At 45.9% G+C, this 19,926-nt stretch overlaps 3 protein-coding genes across 4 annotated transcripts in view; 2 read left to right on the forward strand and 1 right to left on the reverse strand.

The window, feature by feature from the left end:
* The first annotated feature begins 86 nt into the window (after positions 1-86).
* On the forward strand, positions 87-7,152 carry LOC8052506. Its single transcript, XM_002434218.5, has 4 exons — positions 87-341; positions 496-616; positions 3,634-3,922; positions 5,520-7,152. The coding sequence occupies exons 1-4, from the start codon at positions 267-269 to the stop codon at positions 5,821-5,823; spliced, it is 789 nt and encodes a 262-aa protein (XP_002434263.2). The 5' UTR covers positions 87-266; the 3' UTR covers positions 5,824-7,152.
* A 2,166-nt stretch (positions 7,153-9,318) lies between these two features.
* LOC8052504 (COMM domain-containing protein 3) lies at positions 9,319-10,102 on the forward strand. Its single transcript, XM_002434216.5, has one exon. The coding sequence runs from the start codon at positions 9,417-9,419 to the stop codon at positions 9,975-9,977; it is 561 nt and encodes a 186-aa protein (XP_002434261.3). The 5' UTR covers positions 9,319-9,416; the 3' UTR covers positions 9,978-10,102.
* Positions 10,103-11,093: 991 nt separating this feature from the next.
* LOC8052502 (E3 ubiquitin ligase Rnf157) overlaps positions 11,094-19,926 on the reverse strand; it is a 52,575-nt gene continuing 43,742 nt past the window's right edge. For both annotated transcript variants that reach the window (XM_029968209.4, XM_029968211.4), the window contains 2 exons: positions 17,907-18,280; positions 11,094-13,642 (listed from right to left, as the gene is read on the reverse strand). In XM_029968209.4, the coding sequence (XP_029824069.2) occupies positions 13,436-13,642; positions 17,907-18,280 (581 nt within the window). In that variant the 3' untranslated portion in view covers positions 11,094-13,435. The remainder of the gene's footprint in view (positions 13,643-17,906; positions 18,281-19,926) is intronic.

Consider the following 19,926-nt stretch of genomic DNA (forward strand, 5'->3'; position numbering starts at 1 on the left):
AGTTTCTACACCGGTGACGTTTACACTAAATAAAATTGACGTAATACCCTCGACTTCGTGCAGCGACGAAAACGCACTCCGGAGCACATTTTTGTTTTTTCAGTTTATGCGTAGGTTTATGTTCGTTCTTTGTTTGGCGTCCCATCTGTTCCTCGAAAGAGTGCGGCCGGCCGCTTCTATTTTTTATACTTGTTTATGGGAAGTTGCTCCTCAAGTGGATTCAAGTTTCTTTCTCGCGATATGACCGTGGACTGCGCAAGACCCATATGACTTTCGACGGTCAGCCAAAAGGAAGCCAGCAGCTTGTCGGGGTCGGAGCGCTCGACAACGCACGGAATAGGGTCAGTTGAGACATTTCCTCTGCTGGCTGGGGGATCACATTTCAAAGTCACGCATCACTTTGATAGCAGCACGATTGTGCTCCTTTTGCACCGCAAATACCTTACCTTGCAATTTTTTTAAAACTTTTGTGTATTCGCTTCCATTCTTCAACAGTTTCGCCAGCTGGGAAGGCAGACAGTCGCATCTTGGAAATCACAAGAGACAAGTCACAACGTCGTCAAGATCGCCATGCAAATCTGCATCGTCGTAGTGCTCGCCGTGTGCGGCATTGCTGGTAAGTTCTTGTTATCTCTTTCTTCGTCATTTTTTTTTTTTCTTCCTTTTCTTTCAAAATCTTTTTCGGATTGCTTTGCCCTTGAGCTTCCGCCAAGGGGAAGATGAATCGCCTTCAAGGACTCGCTGAATCCGCAACTATGCATTCGGCAAAGATTCTCTGATGCCCCTCGTCTTCTTTGAAGGCTCAACAGCGCTCGCGATTGTTGCAAAACAAACGCGAATAATTCGTAGGGTCAGCATTACAGTAGTGTCGTTTACATAAGTAAAGGAAAAGGCTTTCAAACTGCCAGTCAGTATCCGGAAGCAGAAGAAATCGCAGACATTTCAGGTGACAGAGCTTCTGTCAGGTGATAAATCTTTCTAGGAAAGCAAAATAATGAGAACGACCTTGTCTGTTTACGTCACTGCCGAGCTTTTGTGACGTCGTGACGCGCGAGGTCAAGCGCCACTGCGTGTGTTTTTTCGCGCCTTGCGTGCATAGAGGCGATCAAATCTTAAAATGGCGTTTTCTTTTTATTATTGTTTTTATTCTGAGGCCGAATTGTAGGAAAAAAGATTAAAAAAATAAATAAAACGGGAATGGAAACTGGGATTACAATAAAATTCCCAGCCCTGTCGCCTTGATTTGCTGCTGTCTCGTCAACATCCCTTAATGCCTTTTTAGAAAATATACATAATATTCTCGAATGTGACAGTCGTAAAAAGCCGTAATCGTATAAATACGGACCAAGTTTCTGCTTTTTTGTGAAATGTTAATACCTGTGCTGCTTTCAGTTTTGTAACGTTTTCTTGTGCGCGTTTAAGCGTATGAAGCGGTCTTGAGCAATCTATTGTCTTGTTTAATTACTCTTTGTATAGTGGTTACTTTCATCTTTTATTTTTGTATACCCACTCCTGTAATAGCCCAATGGGCTGACAGTATCAATAAATAAATGAATGAATGAAAAAAAAAACATGTAGTCAGCTTCATCGACCGGTTCTGTTCGCCTGCTTTGCATTTTTCTAACTTTCATGAAATTGTAAAAACAGGTCCTTCCTTAGTGATGGTGAGTAAATTTTGACTACAGAAAGTCGTATGCTAGGCAGAAAATCTCTCCCAAGCTGCAAGGGGAGAGGAGAAAGTGAGCAAAGGTGCAAAGAGCCAGTCTGCTTTTAACTGTTGTTACAATATTGTTGTAATAATTACTACAGATGCGGTTGTCCTTACAGTAATGCCTTAAACATAGTTTAGAATAGTCATCATTACAGCGATGCCATAGAAATAGTTCATTCCTACAGTAATGTCATTAAACTAGCTGGGAGTTATCATTATAGCAGTTGAAGGACAAGACTGGCTTTTTGCCATTGCACTTGACAGCTGCAAGATGAAGCTGTTTATCTCTCATTGCTTCCATGTTTTGCCCGTGAATCAATGTGCAGTTACTCTTAGAAGCTATTTATTTCTCTTTCGTCGCCTACTTTTAATGCAATAGCATTATTAAGCTACTCATCACAGTTTTCTGTTGATTTGTATCTGGCCTTGCATACTTTCCCCGCTAAATTTAGCGGAAATTTTTTCCTCCAAATTTAGCAGAAAATTGATGTCCGTGATTTATGCTACAGTTCAGTTTGCCTGCTAAATTTAGTGGAAAAATTGTCATGAATTCAGTCCGCATGCTCCAGTCCTTGGCCGTAGAGAGCAAACAGCTGCCCGTATGTGCAACGATAAATGCTATCGCATTCATAGTTGATCACTGTTTCTACAGTGATCAACTATGAATTTCTACTGTTTTTCTACACCTTTTTTTATGATAGTTGTGTTTTGATTGATTTTTATGTATTCATTCCATTGATGTTATGAACCCTTTATCAACTCAGCACCCTGCTAAAATGGTTCACAGCGATGCAGGCTTTTTTTTCCCTCTCGCTTGCTTCTAATCTCAACACTGAAATGAAAGAAGGACGGTGCCTTAACATTTCTTTCTTAATACTTTTAAAACATAAGAGAGATGAAAATGGTTATGGTGCTACTATTTAATTGTGTGCTACTACAGATTGTTACAAAAGCCACATAAATCCGACTAAAATCATCATGGATGTATAATTCAAAATTTTGGTTGTAGGAGGAATGTTAGTGGAAGATTAGAAGCGTGTACTTGTTCAACATTTTGAATACCCGACATCGCGGAAACAGGAAACTGCAAGGATAGAAGTACACAAAGTTCCTGACGTTAGTTGAGAAGATTATTGGTTACAGCCATGGCTTTTATAGTGAGACTTTACTGCATGTTTTGTCTCCTCTTCCATGGTAGCATAAAAAGTTAATCACTTCACCCGCACCAGTTTACTTTTGCTTTACAATGAATGCAGAAACACAAATTCTGAATGTCTCAGGAAAGATAATAATATACAATTGTTCTCCAGGCTTTAATCTGAAAATAGAACTCTGTTCTTGTACCCCGAATATTACTGATCGGTATATAATTCTGCAGAAAAAATAAGTGTCTATGCTGATGTATACGATGGACTTCTGTGCACCGTATGCCTCGGGCAGCGTCGTCTGCTTTATTTTTCATATTTCAAACTAAACTTAGAAGTCTTTTAACTTATCTGGACAGACACAGTCGTCTGGTCCATTATCGTATTTGAACCTCAATCTGACCATTAAATTGCGCTTACGATGGTCGACATAAAGCTCCTTAGTTAAATACCGTTTTTCCATGCACAGTTGAAAAACAGAATCGGTTATACAGCATTATTGTTTGAAGGCATTCAAATGACTCATTTTTTTGTGTTTTTTCCAGCCTGTTAAACAAACACGGTGAATGTTTGTCCTTCCCCGATAGTTGAGTTAATTAATGCTTAAATTTTTGTGCGTGCGCAAAATGTATTTACTGCAAGATGGCCTGTGCTTTGACCACTTTCATGCTATAATTCCCTTTGGGTGCTGCTGGTCGCCTGGATTAAATCAGTTTGTTTGGAACCGTCGCGCTGGTGCTACGAAGCCCGCAATCGCCGTCGTCTTCTTTCACGCAGGCACGACTGCGCTCCTGCGCCGTTCGGAGCGCGCCATTCAGCCCCTCTGCGAGAACGACGTGGGCCAGCAGCACCGGCTGGATCGGCTCGTCGAGCGGATTCGGGAGAAGCTCCGGGCGGACGAGCCGTTCCATCTGCCGAGCCAGCTGGGGCCCATGCGCCTCACGGACGGCGTCCTCTGGGGCCTGAGCAGCTTCGAGCTGCGCCACCCGCCCCAGCTGGTGTGCGGGGATGACCACGCCAACATGACCATGCTCATGGGGCTCATCAAGCCTCACGTCCGCTACAGGTGAGCAGATCGCGGTGCCGTCAAAGTTGCCGTTACAAAGGATCGGCCTGGATCGCAATTTTTAAGAAGCAATGGTTTATATTTGTTTGGAAAACAGTGTTAAGGGGGGCAGTGCAACGATTTTTGGACTTTGGCCAGTTAACGGCGGGAATTAATCTGTGTCACCTATAAAATAAAAAAACAGGCAAAACATGTTTACTTGCGCGCTCTAGATTTTACTTTAAAAAATGAAAACATATTGAAAGTCAAAGTACCCATCAACTTAAACACAGTTTTCCGAGTGACGTCACCGGGGGACAACCTGGTTTCCCGTTCGGTTCTCTCTTCAGGGGCCCCATCCGCTCTTTTCGCAGTTTTCGATTTTTCAAGAGCTAGCATCGCACAAGGTTGCGGCGAGCGATCGAGACAAGAGACTTGTTCGCCAAGGGGCTGACGGCGAGTGTAGCTGAAGAGGGAACTCATTATGTTGACTTCTGTGCGCTTCAGCTGACGTGACACCATAGTTCCCGTACCTGCCATGAGCGGCTGCAGATCGGCAAATCCTTTGTTTTTTCCTACACAATTATGCAGCGGAATAGCAGTTTTTGGGGGAGGGTGGCACATTTTTTCTCACTTGTGCCTAGATCAAAACGCTGTAAAAAGTGCAAGCTGCAAATTCTTTTAATGTAGACATTATTGCACTGCCTTAAAGAGGAGTCACCTATTTGTCACAAAATTGGTTGAACACAATAAAGGACACATACAAAGGAAGATGAAACTTTTTTAAACAGCCTGGATGGAAAAAGAATGTCATAAAATAAATTTGCAAAAAAAAAATGTTTAGAGCTACATTTACGATGCAAAACGAATTTGTAGTTGGCGCCTGCGGAAAAGTGGCCGCTGTAGTCACATGGTGCTTGCACTCTTTCGGGAGTATTCAATAGGGTCTAAAAATTACTTATTACCTTGGTTATAAGCAAAGAAAAAATGAATAAGTAACTTTTAGTGCCCATAGGAAGCTCCCAAAAGAGCGCAAGGACCACGTGATAGACCTGTGCGCCGGTTAGAAACTGACGGCAGCAGCACGCCAAAGTGTTCCCTTTCAGTGGCGGCAGGAAGAAACGCGTTCAGCCGGTGCGTTCTGGAGACTTCAGCAGCGGCACTGAAGGGTTGTGCATAACTTGCGGCGCAGCAGCGCAGTGGCGTACAGGTCTACCTCGTGACTACTCGGTTCACCCCTAAGCTGAGCTGCAATGGAAGCTGCGTCCTCATCGGACCAGTTGTGTGCCTCTCTTTCGCCACGTCATTACGCTCTCGGCCATACCCACAAGCGAGAGCCGGGTCAGGTGATAAAAGGGAGACAACTGATTGGTTCGGCGGGCACATAGCTGCCACCGTAGTCTCAGTGGCTTATTGTATTCGTCACACTTCGCGATTCGTTCCTCGGCAAACACCGCAATCACATTAGCCACAGAGCGATAATGAAACACGCGGGACGGGCCCCTATTTGCTCAGGCTGTCGGCGTGTATAGCAAGATCCTTTTCAAGATCCGGTCGAGTCTGTTTTTGTGTAGGCTCATCCTTGACATTTTTACCTTTGCTCATCTCTGGTTGCCAGGTGGAGCTTTGTTCCGTTCCGCGGTGTCACGGGGCAGCTGATAGCGCATTCGGAGCGCGCCACGGTGGACGTCCTGCTGAGGACACCGCTGAGCCCGCCGGATGCCAAGGCCAGGGTGGAGTCGCTGAAGGTCACCGAGCTGAGCCAGATCTGGGTGAAGGTGCCCAGCGTGCCCGTGGTCAGCTGGATAGCCTCGCAGATCGGCAACCTGGGCACCATGATCAACCGGAACCAGCTCAAGATGTTCCTCCAGGACAACCTCAGGAGGTCTATCCAGAACACCCTGGACAAGGAACCACTCTGAGGGGGCTGCAGACGCGTCCTCCGACGTTATCGACCTGCGGTGTTGTCTGCTAAGATTTGAAGTATAACACCGTGTCGTTGAGATCTGAGGACCGGTGAATACGTCGTCTGCAATATTACCGGATCAACTCGGTCGTGGTACTGCCCATAGACGCTTCTTCCATGCGCAGTACCCCCTCTCCCGCAAAGGTTCATTCAAAGTTCCACGGTTTCGGAGACCACAGTTAAGGTAACAGAATACATAGGTTCTAAAGCACGGCGTCTTGATGGCACTTCGCTATAGTATCTCCAAAGATGTCTTAAAGCACAGCCACTAGATGGTGCTTCCACGGTGCGATGGGTGAAGGCCGAAGTGGAGAGTTTGCTTCTTTGCAACAGTTCCAGAACCCAGTTGTCTAGTAACGTCGGTCATCCATCATGTTGTCACTACCAGTTCCGAGGATTTGTGCAGTTGCGGTCTTGACGTTGTCCGATAGGATCGACCCACGGTTTCGTCTGCTAGGATTTGAAGTATGATGTTGTGTCGTCGAGATGAGATAGGAGTTCACTCTATGTGAGGTGCAATTGCTAATCCGAAGTTTATGTCGCACCCCTAATTTTTATCAAATGTCGTCGATAATATGTTGGTTCAGCTTGGCCTTTTTTTTCTAATGCATCAATATCTGCCATTTTTTTAGTTTACACACGGTTTATAGGGTGGGGTATCTGTCATCCCAATTGACGTTTCAACTGTTTTTGGGATGCAGTTTGGTGGTACCCATTCTCTTTTTAGATATTTTTCTGTACTCGAGATTGCTCGCAGCCATTTTATGGGCAGCGCTGTTAAGCCTGATTCTTTGTGGACCAAAGATGTCGCTGCATCTTCTGCCTCACGATGTAGCACAGTGGAGTCTCTGTGAAGCGACTTTGTAATCGTTTTATGCATTTTCGTCTTCCTCAATCAACCGGGCTAGGCACGACTGCGTGCAATACTATTCGGAAGGAACAAATCTTTGTATGTGGTGGGTCCAATGAAATACTCTTTCCCTTTTTATACTTCAGCCACTGAGATTGTATATTTTTCTAACTCCTTTTATGATGAGATTATCACGTTTGGAGTCTCTCCGACGCAGGCGTTGTTGTGTAACTGACGAACACAGCGTTCTAGTCCCGATTGCCGGGGTACAAGGTCACATGGTTTACCATTTACGATTCCTACGATGGACTGTTATCATCCCGCATGTGTTCCGCTGCGATGAACAAACGCTCAGTATTGCCGCATACGATTCACCAAACTACTTGCATGGTACTTTTTTGTGGTATCTATCTTCGAATAAACTTTATGAACCATTTGGCATGTTTGTGCTCTCAATAGGTATTTACGGAGCTCTTGCACAAGTAATACTTGCAGTTTACTTCAGCAGTTGTTTTTTTGTCATCAGAGAGTTGAAAACTTATGCTGAGTTCCAGGGAACCGAACAGGTCGCCATGTCTTCTTTTTTGAATGAATGCATTACCACTTCAAAAAGCATATTTAAATTTAAACCTAAGAGAAGTCACCGGGAGAGGTTTTAGCTAGCAAGAGTATCATCAGAATGGGCAGACTCAGCATCATTAATTTTCTGGACAGCTATGCTAAACATGTGAACAATATCGCTGATAATCGTTCGTACGGTAAACACTACTGCTGATGATTGTTTTGTAGGGTACAGATTCTCTCCAGCCGATTAAAGCAAGTGGTATGTATATTCCCAATTTATTCCAGTGTGGAGCGCAAGTTTGTCTGCTTCTTGCAGAGGGGTCGCGATTATGTCGGAGCGCGGAACTCTCATTGGCTGATTGAAAAAAAGTAGTGCGTAGACCTCGAGACATCTAGCATTGGTATCTATCAACCATTATTTCAATCGGAGCTCGGAGTTGTTCTGACATCACTGCCACTTTTGTTCCGACATCACTGCCACATATGTTGACTAACTGTGAGATTGACTACATTTTGAAGATTGTTTTTTCATGCTGATTCCCACACCGGTTTCCATAGTAGCTGGAGGGATGTTCTAATTCCTCTATAGTTTGAAATATTTCTAACTTTGAGAACTGCGTGGGACTGAAATTCTAGAATTTCTAAAATAATGTTTGATTGACTTAAAAAAGTGAGGCATTAAAAGCTTGATCAACGAAACTTAAAAGGGTTTTAAATTTTGTAGTAAAGACCTTTGGAAACATGAGTGAAGCTCTGAATATAAATGTCGTCCTGAGACTCGCGTTTCAAAGTATGTAGCATCTGGTGAGTAGAAAATTCTTCACAGTCAACTTTGAACCAGTAGATTTAAGTTCCTAAAAGTTTAAATATTGGGCCTCTGGTAATAAAAAAAATATTTTTCTCCGAGAGTTGGAGTTATTGCTGGCACAGAAGTCATTCATCTCGATTTTTGCGGACTTAGATGCCCAAAAATCGCATGTAGCTTGATTATTCAAACAGTACTATACAATGAAACTTTGCGATACGGTCCTACGGTCCAAACTATAAGAGCTACATTTGGGTGGAGCCTGAGCGGCAGAGGCAGCAGAGGCTCAGTAGTTGGGCAGAGACTCAGTACTTGGGCAGGCCAAGAAAGCTTTGATCACGCCGCGAGACCGGCGAAACTTGCTTTCGACGAGTTGTGAATTTTTTGTGCAGTGCTGTGTGATGTAAAAAAACTCCCACGTGTTTTCAAAGTCAAGTCTCACCGTTCTCATAGGGGTTTAAAAATGTCTTCGGCGAATGACGACGAGCGAGTAGAAAACGCGTCTTCAACACGCTGCCGCCAGCCTCTGCAACGCTCGCAAAATCGCATTTCTACATGCAAGATGGCGCAATGCCAGGTTGCCAGCCAAAAGTAATTTTTTATTTCAAGTTGCAAACAAAGAAATAAACTATGTGAATTAAGCAGAAATAATCTTTTAGTTGTAGAGACGAAAACAAAAGCATTCTGTTTAAACACCATTGCTCATAGCCTTACTATGGTGCCTGGAACGCGTCTCCGACTGGTGTGTTTACCGCGGCCAAAAAAGTGGTCCCTCGATTTCTGCCTGATGACGTCATAAAAGTGTCATGCTGTCGCCGGTCGCGACCCTGGCGGCGTTCCAACAGTTGTGGTATATATGGCAGACGCCTGTTCTGCTGCAGGTCGCTTTCCACTGTGACAGTTCACGGAAGTCAGTACAGCCGGAAGTTGGGACGCCTGAAGCGACGCCGTGACGACAGCGCTACTCGCGTCCGCTCGTGCTTTTTGCCAGTATTTCTACGGTCAACCGCCAGGATCGCGACAGGCAACAGCATGACACTCACGTCATTTGTTGCCACATTGGGACCACTTTTGATGTATGGGCGGGATAGGGCGCTAAACACACCAGTCGAAGACGCAATCGAGGCACCATAGCCTTACGGCCTTACAGCCTCGTAGTTCCCGCGACTCAGGAGTGACTCCGCATGGGTGAAAAAAGTGACGTATTTTCGCTTTAGGGCACAGTTTTTGTAATCGAGCACGCCTTGCAGACACACCTCCCTTCATCGGTGAGCACTACTGACTGCAGCTGCTGCAGCCGAGTTCATCTTACGAGAATATAAACAAAAGGATGGAATTAGCGGAGGTATTCGTGAACGGCATCGTCAAGGCGGGCGACACGCAGAAGCTAAGCGACCAAGAGTATACCAGACTCCTCGCTAAAGTCTTCGAAGTGGCCACCTCGACCGAAAACGCCGACGACGGCGGAGCCAACGACAGCGACGACTTCAAAGAAGCCAGCTCGGGCGTGCTGGCCCTCATTCTCGAAGCCGCCCGTTACAACCTCGACGAGTCGCAGCTCACCCTCCAGCTCGAGGAGTACGGAGTCGTCGGCAACAGGGCGACGAACCTGGCGCGCAAGTACGGAGCCCACAGGGAGTCTATCCGGATTGGTCTCTCCGAGATCGGGCGCGGGCCGCCGCACATCACCGACGTTGACTGGTGCGTCGACTACAGGGTGAAGAACAGTCACCTGGAGCGGTTGGGGGAACCCGTGTTTCAGATCCAATTCAAGACGGCGTCCGAGCCGGTCTCGTTCGCCTGCAACATGGCGCAGATGCAGGACTTGTTGCACGCGCTGCGGGACGCCTCCAAGTGCGTCGAAAGCAAGTGTCAGGGCGGTGGGTCGTAAAAAGAAAACAATAAAAAAAAAAACTGAAATGCTTTTTAAATTTTGCTGGTACAGACGTAAGTTGTGACGCTAAACAGTCAGTCGGACGCCGTGTACATAGAACGTCGAAATGGACGTCCATGGGATTGTTCTTTATAATAATAATATTTATTTTGGTTCAGGAGAACCGCGGTGCCGCAGAAAGGCAAGTAGCCCATACCCATACCATACATATGCCCATATTTTATGCTTCAAGTAGTAGTTCCAACACATCTTAGTGCATCAGAGTTGACCCAAAATTATACATCATATTAAGTTTAGAAGCGATTATTACAGCGGAGCTGTTGAGGGCTAGTTTCCCCAGGATCGTGTCCCCCGCAAACAAATGTTGGCACAAAACTCTGGTTGCCGCCGTCGCTCATAGATGGCGGTAGCTGTCCAGAGTTGTGTTTGCTGGTTGTCCGCTTGCCGCCATCGCTCATAGATGGTGCAACCTTTCGAGCCTTTCCACTGGTTTGCCGACTTGCGGCCGGCCATTACTCCATTCCCACCATGCAGCTTAGCTGGTCTTCCTTCACCAAAGTGAAAAGGCTAAAAGTTTTTAAGTAGAATTTGACGACACGACCCTAGACCATCATAGTGTCCCATACGGACGTTCACAGGATGGTGGTTTTCAATTTGTTTCAATGAATCTTTTCAGTGCACTGGAGTTGCCACCAATTCATACTAAATTTAGAAGTGATTAGACGAGACCCGCATAGTTAAAAATAACTGGAGAGCAACAAAAATATGTGCAACACTTCAGCTTCATTATTCAACTCTTTGCCACTACTCGTGGAGTGCCGCATCATATCTAACAGCCACCCTCTGGCATTGTACGATTCAGATATACCTATTTCAAACCGTATGGTAGGCAGTTCCAGAAGTGTCATTTCCGCAGCCTCCATCACTTCCAAATAAGTTTCATGCAACTGCCTTTGGGTGTCGTTTCTGGTTTAACTTTTCTAGATATTATACAATTTCCTGCATTCAGAGCAATTTGTGTGAATAGCACGTTATCTTCTCGACCTATCGCTTGGTTCCAACTGCCCTGCAATTCGGCAATGTGAAAGACGCACAAAGAATAAGACCACGCTGTAAAAATTCTCAACCGTCAACTTTATGAACACATTCTCGAAGAACTCTGGAACTTTACACCAGGCACGCAAGCATCCTCCGACCGTTTTCCAAACGTACCGCACACACACAGCGCTGTTGGAGGCACAAGCACACAAGCATACAGTCCCGAGAAATGCTCAATTTACACGAGCACTTGCTTGAGGAGAGCACTTCTCCAAAGTTGCATCCTAACCGCTGAAGCCTTCTGCAACACTGCACACATTTCTTAGGGTGGAGTACTAGCCAATGATTGCAGCACATCCCCCATTTCTCACCACCAATCGCACTTCAGTCCACCCCACGACTGTACACTAAATTGAGACGGGTTAATTAAAAGGTCGGAGGCACGGCTCGAGTTTGACCATATAGATATTTAGTGGCAAAGCTGGTGCATAGCAGGTATTGCCTGGTACCATGACCAGCTGACAATGGTTGAACGACAAAGCCAGTGCCAATTTATTGCGCGAGCATCTTGTAAAATATCTGCACGGCGCAGGCAAAGTTGTCTCTTGTTTAGTTACTTCACTATGCGAGATCAAGAGAGATGATGACATTACCAGGAGCTCCTGATGAAATTGTTCTTAACCAAACTACAGGGTGTTCCAAAAAAATTTACAAGGTTTTTTTAACCGCAAAAATAAACTGGGCATCACCGAAAGCTCATTCTCCGCCCAAAGGTAGCACTAGAGGTCACAACCAGATGCCAAAGTTTCAGCCCAATCCAATATCTTAATCAAAAGTTATAAGCGACTTTCAGAAAATTTCAATGAAAAAATAGCCGCCGACGGAGTTTTCAAATACATGAGGCTCTATGGCACCAGAAACCGAAAACGGGCAAAAATGGGCTCCATTTTCCCATTGAAATTTTCAGAAAATCACTTATAACTTTTGATTAAGATATCGGGCTGGGCTGAAACTTTGGCATCTGGTTGTGACCTCCAGCGCTACCTTTGAACGGAGAATGAGCGTTCGGCGATGCCTAGTTTATTTTAAAGGTGAAAAAACCCTGTAAATTTTTTTTCTGACACCCTGTATACCTACTCATTTTGTAGTCTTGATTATTCGCGCTGTTGAATAGAACTTATGTGACTGGCAAGTAGTACACCCTCCCCTTAAATTAGTAATGTTTCTTTTCCTCTCCCACCTTTCCAAGGCAAGAAACAGTCGAAGCACTTCCTGCCCGAAGCACACCTTCACAAATGTCATCCCATGGCACTGTGAAGTTGTCCCACAGCTCGTAAAGCTGCACGCTCATTGAATGGGCAAGCTAAGAGTGTCCTCCAAAGATCTGCAAAGTGACCTTCCATTACAGCTAAGAAGTTCTTTGTGTCCATGTACTGTTGGGTCATCAGGAGCCTTCATGAAGTCCAGCTGAAGAGCCATCAGCCAATGTCTTGACTTGTGGTCGCGTGTCATTGACATCACTTCCTAAGCAAAGCGGCTTCACTGATGTCTCGTCACACCATCACCCGGGGTGAAAGCGAGCAGAAGAGATGAAGATATTATCAGGAACATGTGGTGTCATCCAGGAAGGATGGTGCCAAGTTCTCTCACGACACGTCGAGTCATTTAGGGACAAGACAGCCCGTTACCAGAAGACATGGCAAAGTGGTGAAGACGGTGATTTTCTGGAACTGAATGACCAGCTTGGCAAACAGCCCCATTACCAGCTGGGATGCCAGCAAAAGCTCTGTAGTCACCAGCCAAGCAGATGATGGACAAAGTCATCAGCTAAGAACGAACTGAGTCGTCAGAGTGGCAGGCATCAACCTGGCAGGTGATGCACCAAACTGTCCGCTTATCTCATCGTTTAGGCCAGGAGACCGGCAGATGACAAGACACCCCGAGCCGCGGTCCTGAAAGTTGGTGTACATGACATTCCAGCGACCGCTTCAGCAGATGACATGCTGAGTCATGATCCTCAAGGCCAGTGGGTATGACATCCCAGCAATCACTTCAGCTGCAGACATGCTGAGTCATGGTTCTGGAAGCTGGCGTAAATGACATTCCAGCGGTTACTTCAGCAGATGACATGCTGAGTTATGATCCTGAAAGCCGGTGTGTATGACATCCCAGTAACCACTCCAGCAGGCGACAAGACATGCCGAGCCACGATAACGATAGCTGGTGTGTATGATATCCTGGCAACCACTTCAGCAGACGACACGCCAGGTCACGGTCCCGGGAGTTGGCGTAGGTCATGTTCCGGGAATTGTCTCAGCGGACGACACGCTGAGCTTGACAGCCAATGAAATGGCTGTCTGGGTCTAGTCACTTCGGCATACGAGGCAGAGAGGAGCCAGAAGAATCGCTGGACTGGGTTAGCATTCTGGCGCCCCCGTCGTCTTGTTTGGCCCTTGCCGATGTCCGCCAGACAGAAGCAGACGCGTGCTGGAACCACTGCTGCAGCTGTCGCCGCTGCTACGATTGCTGGCGTTGCTCGCTGGGGTGCCCGGAAGCGAAACGCTGGTCTCTGCATGGCCAACCACTGCGGTGCCCCTGGCGGGAGATGTTGCTTGCGTCCTGGCCTGCAGAAAAAAAAAGGCAAAACGGTAGTTTTAATTTGAAGCGAGGTCTAAGATTTATACAGATGAGAACACACAGCACGGCGAACGCTGCGACGCGATCGACCAGACAAAGTTCTCTTGACACGCGTCCGAGTAGCCTCAGCTGAGAGCGTTCTCATGGCGCACGCCTTTCCCACGTAACTAGGGTCCTTGACGAAGTGGTCGCTAAGCAACATCCATAGCGCAAGTGCCAGGTTCTTCACAATGTGGCGCACCCAAAAAACAACCTTAAAAAAAGCATATCTCCCACAGAGAAGCATGAGAAACCGGGCTCACGACAAGCTGCCATTAGCCGCATATCGAGGAGCCATCTGGTTTGCTATGTTTATTAATTTAGTATCTATTCCCCCAAGCTCCAAAAGCATTAGAAGGCTGATGGATTCTGTGATCAAAACACCGTGAATGGACATTGGAACGTCCCGTACATCACCACAGGACCATATAAAAAAAGCTACAAGCATAATGATAGCCACCTGAAACGTGGAACCTGCCAAGTAGGTATGTCAGTAACGGGTTTTACGTTCAAAAAACTTCAACTGGACATTGGGAGCATCGAGATATCTGCAGGACCATGCCTTCTATCAGAATAGGTAGAAGCATAACAGTTCCCACCTCAAATGTAGAACCCACCCTCTATTTTGGTGACGGTTCTACATTCAAAGGACTTAGGCATTCAGAGAACCATAGCTACCTGGGGGACCATTTGATCTGTCAGGTAAGGCAGACGACGTATAAAAATACCTACCCTAAACGCAGAACCCGTCACTGACATCTGTGATGAATTCGACATCCCAGGGACTTTAATTGGACATTCAGAGTGTCATAGGTATCTGGAAGACCATATGTCTTCTGTCAGGGGATGCACAGGCACAAAAATACCCACCTTAAACGCCAAGCCCGTCACTGACATCTGTGGTTGGTTGGATGATACAGTAGGCTCGCGATTAATTCAAACTCAGATATTTCATACTTCTGGTTAATTCAAATAAATTTCAAAATTTTGGTTGTCCCACTATGTTTTTAATCAATTCATAAGTTGCTTAATTTGAACAGCGTTTTCGCGTAATTCATACTTATTGTTCTCGCGGCCCCCCCCATAGAGTGAAATTCTTTCCGAGCACCGGTGCACTCAACAAGGCTCAAGCGGGCACACATGAGCTATGAAAACGGGCATCAAGCAAAAATTTCCATAGCAACTTGCGCGGACACCGTGGCATGGCGGCATTGCATAGCTCCACGTAATGGCGTCCGCGCAAGTTGCTGTGAAAACTGCTGCGTGGTGCCCATTTTCATCGCTAACGTGTCTCCTGGTTATTGGGGAGGAGATTGAGGAGTGGCGCTCCCTGGCTGACGGCCACATCGGGAACTAACGGTGTGTGGCAAACAAACCTATTGACCGCAGTCATTAGTGCATTTGCTGCCATAAAAGACGACGATGCAAGGCTCATGAAAGATATGTAACACTATTTTTTTTCTCCTAAATGCATCTAGATAAAAGTAATCTAGCCCCCTTGCATTCAATGTCATCGAAGTCCTCTTGCAAGGCAAAACAAGCGCATGCGTGGTAGTGACGAATTCAGAGGGGGCATGCCGATATCCCGATCCCCTCTTGAATTCTGTATGTGTAAAAATTTAGAGCAGGGAAACAGGGGGGGGGGGGAATTCTTAAACATATGATATGCTAACCCCCCTCCCCCCCTTTCTAAAAGAATACCTGAGTCTGCCCCTGCTTGCACGTGTGCTGGGCTGGTTGCATCGTGTCGGCTGCACGCACTGGATCGCGCAACGTCCGTGTTTTTCTAAACTATTCACAAAACACGCACATCACAGTTTCCCCGTCTCTTAAAACAATCATGGACGACATCGGCAAAAGCAAGCCGTGTTTCGTTGAAGGAGAGGACGTGCTCAACTGCGATCCTGTTATAGAGTGCAGCGTTGCACCAGAGCAGACGGTGGATAGTGTTCGCATCGTCGCATACTTGCTGCAGTCCTTCGCACTGCATATACCGGGTGCAAAAGCATGCTTTGAGCACTGCGGTACGCAGCAAGTGTGCACCATATAGCTACCAACAAATATGCAGCGAGTGTGGAAACGATGCTCCGTACGCTAGGCAAGTGCTGGCGTCGTTGTTTGCCAAACAGCGACTGTTTCTGGTGATGATGATAATGAAACTGCACCCCCTATAGTGCAATCTCCTCGCCAATAGTCCACATTAGCAACTTCTTGGCCTGAGGAACCAACTTAATTTTGTTTTGAGTTGTCATGTGCTGTGAAACAGTGCACGATAAACAACAATTTTTAGGGATAAATAAACTTAGGTCCATAGACGTGCACAGCGGGGGGGCCAAGCATGCTATGGTTTAGTAATTCTCAAATGGGGGTCCGCCGACACTTTGGGGTCCGCGAAGGCATTCTAGGGGTCCGCAAAGCCCAGCCTCATCAGTCAGGCCCGAAAATAAAAGTCGTCTTTTCTCAGATTGAGAAGAAATGTTTCAATTTTCGGGCGTGTTTTCTCTCCTATATGTCAATAAGAGAAGTTTACTGCACACTAGCACTTAGCTATATTTATTTATTAAATCACTATCATAATTAACCTAAACTTGCCCTTCCCCACACCACGAGTAATTTCTGATAATTCGATCAAAATTTGTGGCTCCCTAGAGTTTAAATTGGTGAGAGTCTACTGTAATTCTGTGTTTAATGATGTAAAATGGAACATGGGCTATGCTGTGTCAAATGCGATCGGTTCGACGTTCGAGGCACTTTAACTGGACATCCAGAGTGTCAAAGCTACCTTGAGAACCACGTGTCCTGTCAGGTTGAGGAACACTCGTAAAAATACATCAAAATTAATTGGGGGGTTAGTTGGTTGAACATCAAGACGGTGGTTTAAAAAGCGCAAAGGACTAAGAAGAGAGGGATGGGACAGGGCAGAGCGCTTACTTACAACTGTCAAGTTTAATAGAGCATCTAGAGGACAACAAGGTGGAAGTGAAAAAGGAGAAAAGAAAGATAAAATTAAACTCACTGCTGCTACAAAGACAACGTATTTAGTTTTAGAAATAAAAATAAAAATTATTTTAACTTCAGCTAAAGGCAAAGTACTTGTCACGTAAAAAAAACTGTCTAAAAAACAAAAAGAAAAGAATAAAAAGAAGAAAAAAAGGAAGAAAGAAGAAAAAAAGGAAAAAGTATGCAGAGCAAGTTTCAAGTCCAAGTCGTGCTTTCAGCTCCGGACAAACTAAAAAGGCTCTGCCCTAAGATCAATTGCCAACAGCATCAACAGGCAGAGTGCAGTGTAAAACATCGACTCAGATATGTAGGATGTGCAAGTGGAGTGGTACTATATCAAATACCATTTACTTGCGGCAAAGTATACGTACGTCAGTCGGGGCGATGTATTAATACGAGATTAAGAGAACATGCCCAAACATTGAAATCAACACCATCTTGCGGTGCATGTCAGAGACTGCAAATGCTCACCAACATTCAACCACACCAAAGTTCTGAAGCGGTTCCGTGACAAAAACACTAGAGAAATGTACGAGGCTCAAGTCATCCTCACCAGTGGTGACAAGTGTATAAGTGCGCCATCAGTGAACCTAACACAAAAAGAACTTTAGTTCCTTCGGTGTTTCCCCTGAAGACTTGAAACAAAAAGAACTTCAGTTCTAGTGGTGTTTTTCGTGAAGACTTTTGAATTGTTTGCTCTGCATACTTTTTCCTTTTTTTCCTTCTTCTTTTTCTTCTTTTCTTTTCGTTTTAAAGACAGTTTTTTATGTGACAAGTACTTTGCCTTTAGCTGAAGTTAAAATAATTTTTATTTTGATTTCTAAAACTAAATATGCGGTCTTTGTAGCAGCAGTAAGTTTAATTTTATCTTTCTTTTCTCCTTTTTCCCTTCCACCTTGTTGTTCTCTCCATGCTCTATTAAATTTGACAGCGCTCTGTCCTGTCCCCTCCTTCTCTTATTAGTCCTTTGCGCTTTTTACACCACCGTCTAGTCGTAAAAATACCTTTCCCAAACGCAAAACCAGTCACTGACATCTCTTACTTTTTATTTAAAGATACTACCACCCCCTTTTGGAAGCCGTCGTAGGACCAAGATTCGAGGCCCCGCAATAGGTTCGACATTTGAGGGCCATTAATTGGACATTCAGAGTACCGTAGATATCTGAAGAACCATCTGTGGAAGGGGGGGGCACAGGCACAGAAAACACCCACCTCAAACGCCGATCCCGTCACCGACGTGGGCGACGCGACCTTGACCTCAACCAGTTCGATGGGCCGCTGGTCCTCCTCGCAGACGGGCGAGCAGCGGTCTTCGAACACCCGCCTCCGGCGCAGCGCCATGGCGTCCGGGGAGTCCCTCGTGCCGCTTGCGGGAGGCGGTGCCGCCGCCAGGGCGGTCGGCGAGATGGCCTGCACCACTTTGCGGCCCGGCGACGGCGGTGCTTCGGTCTGCGGTGTGTCCAGGCTGGTGTCGGTGCCCTGGTCAACCAGGAAGTGGCCGCCGACGGACGTGGGTGCTGCCACGACGCCGGTGGCGGGGTCCTCGGGAGTGTAGTAGTCGGAGTCGTCTGCTCCCGGGGATGTGTCTGCGGCGTGTTGCCAGATGGACAAGGGCACGCTCGTTAATTGTATCGCGGTTCTCAAAGTCCCGTTCATACACGTGCGTCTACTCGGGACCGAGCTCTCGAGACCTTTTACGACGAGAGAGAAGCGCAAGTTCATCTGCTTTTTTTTGAAGAACGCCGAGCTCCGATTGGCTCTGATCGAAGGATCGGAGCCAATCAGGTAGAACTAAATGCTAGCTGCCTTGAGGTCTACCCACTATCCTACAATGAAAGCCAAGCAGAGCTCGGCATTCAGACGTCGCCATAACCCCTGCAAAAGAAGCAGACGGACTTGTGCTCCACACACACTGGCACGCTGGTGCCACTTATGAGGTGACCCCGAAAGTGCATTTCACCAGAGCAAAGGTTTTGCGAGATAAAATGTACTTACTATCTACGAGAAATATCCTTTTAAGCCAAGAGAGAAAGAATGATGCATAAACGAAATAGGGAATACTCGGAAACGCCAAGCATTCCACAGCTACCCGATAGATGGCACCAGTGTATTCTCTTGTCGTAAGAGATTTGACGAGGTTTTTAAAGTGCAAGGTCGCAAACAGTCACAAGTGTGTGTGAGCCAGCCTTTAGGTTCCTCTGTCCGGAATCACACTACGGGAAAGTTGGAGTCAACAAATCAGATTGCTCCAAGAACCTCACGGATGGACGTGGGTTCGGAGAACCCGCCACGAAAGAAGTTGCAGCTTGAGTCTGTCTACTCTTTTGTAAAACCCCTTCGCACCGATCAAAAAAACGGACAATTTGAAACGTTGTCTATTGGTAGAGCCCTGCGCGGATAACAGTTTGATTATGCCCATCCGACCCGCATCTGCAGACTTTGTATCCGTATGCGAACTGCATCCGCAAAATTTGGAACCAGATCCGACTCACAGTCCAGGCATTCATTGTTATCATAACATCAAGCGAGAATAAAAAAAAAAAAAAAAAAAAATAGAAAAAGCACATTTTAAGTTGTTTGCTTATCTTTGTTCAAAAAAATCTTCGGGTCACCATTCAAAGGAGATGTCATTTTATCATTATAAATTTCATCGTATGTTTATATTAAAAGCGATTGGCCTTCCCGAGACACTGCGCGTCGAAGGAAAAATGATCTCAGTTATGTAATCGACCTAGGAGTCCGCGACACTCTGCCCAGAAGAAGTGCACAAAAAGGATGTCGAGGCACTTCTTTTGTTTTTGGAATCATGACCACACTACTATTTGTATAAGGGAAAGGTTTCTTCTACTTTCTTGTGACTTGTCCGTTTGAGGTTTTCTTTGCTGGAGAAAGTTTCTGCTCTTTCCCTGCCAATGTACTAGCTTTCTCGGGACGATTGATGCCCTGCAAGCTTTCAATTTTCTACTGATAGTATCTTTGACGAGAGGAAACGCACTAACTGAAGCGATCTTCAGTAAGAATCAGATTTTTCTTAGGATTCCTATTGTTTCTTCGAAACACGTTTCGTGGAAATACGTTTCGTGGACAACTTTTCATGGACGTTCATTCCATGGACACACGGTTCGTCGACGATGTACGTTTTGTTGACAACGCATTTCTTCACTAAGCCGGTAAAAGCTAGCGCGCAATTCACTAAGGCGAGCTTAACCAAACCATACCCCTCCTTGTAATC

The sequence above is a fragment of the Ixodes scapularis genome, unplaced genomic scaffold (assembly GCF_016920785.2).
Source record: "Ixodes scapularis isolate PalLabHiFi unplaced genomic scaffold, ASM1692078v2 PGA_scaffold6__148_contigs__length_123643588, whole genome shotgun sequence".
Taxonomy (NCBI): domain Eukaryota; kingdom Metazoa; phylum Arthropoda; class Arachnida; order Ixodida; family Ixodidae; genus Ixodes; species Ixodes scapularis.

Bases quoted from the DNA above. Each gene is read 5' to 3' on its own strand.
- LOC8052506 (XM_002434218.5), top strand. From the start codon at position 267: ATGACTTTCGACGGTCAGCCAAAAGGAAGCCAGCAGCTTGTCGGGGTC. The intron at 342-495 runs GTCAGTTGAGAC...ATTCTTCAACAG, and splicing joins TCGACAACGCACGGAATAGG to TTTCGCCAGCTGGGAAGGCA. The intron at 3,923-5,519 runs GTGAGCAGATCG...TCTGGTTGCCAG, and splicing joins AAGCCTCACGTCCGCTACAG to GTGGAGCTTTGTTCCGTTCC.
- LOC8052504 (XM_002434216.5), top strand. From the start codon at position 9,417: ATGGAATTAGCGGAGGTATTCGTGAACGGCATCGTCAAGGCGGGCGAC.